The sequence below is a fragment of the Pteropus vampyrus genome, unplaced genomic scaffold, assembly GCF_000151845.1.
Source record: "Pteropus vampyrus isolate Shadow unplaced genomic scaffold, Pvam_2.0 Scaffold138, whole genome shotgun sequence".
In the NCBI taxonomy this organism is placed as follows: Eukaryota; Metazoa; Chordata; class Mammalia; order Chiroptera; family Pteropodidae; genus Pteropus; species Pteropus vampyrus.
The window spans coordinates 32,711-36,073 of NW_011888919.1; the positions used below are offsets into that span (position 1 = coordinate 32,711).

The 3,363-nt window shown below is 53.3% G+C and overlaps 1 protein-coding gene across 9 annotated transcripts in view; it reads right to left on the reverse strand.

The window, feature by feature from the left end:
- The window catches only part of LOC105297388 (C5a anaphylatoxin chemotactic receptor 2-like), a 12,121-nt gene that overhangs the window by 3,136 nt on the left and 5,622 nt on the right, over nucleotides 1-3,363 (reverse strand). The window contains exons 1-2 of one of the 9 annotated variants that reach the window (XM_023535213.1): nucleotides 2,484-2,614; nucleotides 2,077-2,246 (exon numbers count right to left, since the gene is read on the reverse strand). Coding sequence is in view for 1 of the 9 variants with exons in the window: in XM_023535209.1 (XP_023390977.1) it covers nucleotides 478-507 (30 nt within the window). In the remaining 8 variants the exon portion in view is untranslated. The other 8 variants (XM_023535212.1, XR_002782215.1, XM_023535214.1 and 5 more) reach the window with 8 other exon arrangements.

The window sequence follows — 3,363 nt, forward strand, 5'->3', positions numbered from 1 at the left end:
ATCACAGGCCTGGAATTCTAGAATTTGAAGCATCCGAATCTGAATATCCATCGAGACGGGGAAAGGTTCGTATGGATTCACGGCCAAAGGATTTGACTCGGTTCTTCTTCATCTGCAATTCTGGAGCTTGGTGCGATGAAAAATGCGACTCTGGAGCAATCTCGTCCTCTTTTTTTTAACACAGACTGGGTCATCGTGAAGCACGCAGACAGCAAAGCACATGCCTCGCACAGGTGCACTCGCTAGCTTTCACAATCAACCTGAGCACGACTGTGTGACTGGCCACCAGACTGAGAAATAGAACATTTCTAGAATCCTCCCAGAGCAATTTTTATAAGGAATGATAGTGTGAAGAAAGCAGGAAAAAGAATATGTTGAATTCTCTACGAGTCATCATTCATTCATTCATTCTACACAGCCCCCTAGTGCCTGCTCTGTTCCAGGCACTTGACACACAGTAGGGCAGCCGTCCCCAACCTTTGCGGCACCAGGGGCCGGTGCTCCCATGAGAATCTAACGCCTGATGATGTGAGGCGGAGCCGAGGCGGTGATGCTGGCGCTGGGGAGCGGCTGCAGATACAGACGAAGCTTTGCTCACCTGCTGCTCACCTCCTGCTGTGCGGCCCGGTTCCTGACACGGACCAGTACCAGTCCGTGGCCCAGGGGCTGGGGACCCCCGCAGTAGGGGACAAGACTGAAAGAGTCCGACAGAACGGAATAAATGAGCACAATACCCAGTATTTCCGAAGCTGATAAGTGCTATGGCAAAAGGAAAAAATAGTACACGGGGAAGCTTTAATTCTCTGTGTTGGAATTTTAAAGGAGCGGTCAGGGAGGGCTTCTCTGAGGAGGTGAAGTTTGCCCAAAGCCACAAAGGAGGTGAGGGAGAGAGCTGTGTGGGGATCTGGGAGAAGAGAGTTCCAGGCACACAGAACGGCCAGTGCCAAGGCCCTGAGCGGGGAACATGATGGTCACGGTCAAGGAACACGGAGGCCAGAGTGCCTGGAGTCAGGTGGACGAAGGAGCTGAGGGGGAATTAGGAGCAGAGAGATATCAGGGGCCACGTGGGGGCATTGTAAGGACTTTCCCTTTAATTCCACGTGAGCTGGGAAGCATGAGAGAGCAGAGAAGCGACATGGCCTCTCACAGCGATAATAACTATCGCTGTTGGTATTATTAATATTATTATTAGAAGCCACCGCTTAGCATCTCGTGCTATGTGCCGGGCGCTGCTTAAAGCACTTTAAATGTCATACTGTTTAATCCTTATAACAGCGCTCTCACTTTAATACCACCATTATACCCATTCTGCAGATGAGGCAGAGAGAAGTTAGGTAACTTACCAGAGGTCACTCACCTAAGCAAGTCAAAGCCCAGTCTTTGAACTTAGCCCCACTCTGGAACTCACCCTACAACATTATCATGCAAAAATCTTACATTCCAGAGAGTTAGAAGGCAGCACAGCCAGCTGACCCACTAGGACACTCGGGGTCTGTGACTCAGTTTCAGCTGGCTCTCTCTAGACCTCTCTGTTTGAGGAACGAGAGACACCGAGGTGAAGCTACCCCCCTGGGTTTTGGGAGACCTTGAGCAGTTAATACGTGTCAACACTTGGCATAGAGCGACCCGACCCCCACGGCCCAAGACTCCAGCCATGGCTGACACAACAGGAAAGACAGAGGGGAAGTTGGGGCGCTCACCTCTGCCCCCTCTGCCCTGCCAAGTTGCTTCCAGGAGGCCAGGCCACTCCACAGGTGTGTGTTTGGGTCTGGCACTCTGCTTTCATATGATTTTCATCACTAGAGTAAACGCGAGCAGGCTTTAAAAACTCAAACCCTCACCAGCGGTGTGGCCTTGGGCAAGTCCCCTAACCTCTCTGTGCCTCGGCATCCTCATCCACAAAATGAGAGTAATAATAATACTAGACTCACCTTGCAGGGGATTACGAGACTCCACCAGGCCGATAGCAGTAAGGGGCTCAGAATGCAGTGCCAGCGTTCGCCGCTGTCACTTCCTCGGGTTATCTGGGAGCAGCACCCCTCCCCACCATGGGACCCCACCCTTCCCTGCTCTCACCGATTAAAAGCCCGGCCGTTTTCTGCAGATAACCAGTTCAGTCTATGCTGTTTCTCTTTCAACACATTCCACAGAAACGGGCACGGCCGACGCTCCCCGCATCATCCCTCCGTCTTTCCGGCTCCCCGTGCCTCGGGTCCCTTTTCCCATCTGCACACAGGTTGCTTCCCCTGCATGTAAAATATAATCACCAGGATGATTATTTTATAATCATTCAAATGACAGATGACATTTACCAAGCGCCTGTGGTGTACCAGGCATAAATAACCCTTATGGCAACCCTGTGAGATGAGTAGCCGCGTTATTCCCACGTCCTAGGATGTCAGGATTATTCCTATTATTCCCGTTTTCCGGAGCGTAGGCCCTTCCCTGCTTTGGGCCAAGCGCAGGCACACGCAGATGCTCACCAAAAGACATGTTCTGAAACATTCAGCCCACGATGGGAAAGCACCCAAATATCCTCTCACGGGTGGCGCTGCATTCACGCGGCGGAATGTCCCACGATGGCGAGAGTGGACGCGGATGGCCCTCCTCCACGTCACGTGCGTGCACGGACACGCAGGAGATTCGCCCGGAGGACCCCAATCGCATCAAATTTTAAATGGGCAGGAGGATTCTACATGAGCGGGGTGCAACCAAGGGGCACGAGAGGGGACTCGGACTGGGCTCCTGCTGTTCCTGGGCCCTGGGTGCCAGTTACCTGGGCACCAGCCCCTGGAGACGCACAGAGCTGCCCAGTGCTGATGCGCATGCCTCTCCGGTGCGTGTGTCGTACAGGACGACAAAGGTAAAAGACTTTCCTCTAGTAGAATCCGTGAGTCAAAGGGCTCGTTCCCCCGGGCACGAGGCTGTTTGGCGGGTTTCCTAGAAGTCGCGGGGTTTGAGAATGGCTGTTTCCTAGGGACCTGAGATGGATGATACATTTGAATCCTTGCAAAAGATTTCCTGTCGGCCTGCCGGAGTCCATTCCCAGAGTCTGGACTCTGATGTGGGCTCCCATGTAACAGGGATTAAGATTCTGTTTCTCGAATTCGAGTTCCAGTGCGCTCCCTGTCTCCTCCCTCCTTCCCTCCCTCCACCCCTCCCTCCTCCCCTCCCTCCTTCCCTTCATCCTTACCTTCTCTTTCAAGAGGGGCCCCAATGTGGTCCAACAGCACTTGGGAGCATGATCTGGGCCCACAGCCAGGACCTCGGAGGTCTGGGGGTCTCTCCCTGGTGTCTGGCAGCTCGTGGGTTTCTGGACGTTCCCTCCTCTGCCACCTTACGGCCCCCGGGACATCTTCATAA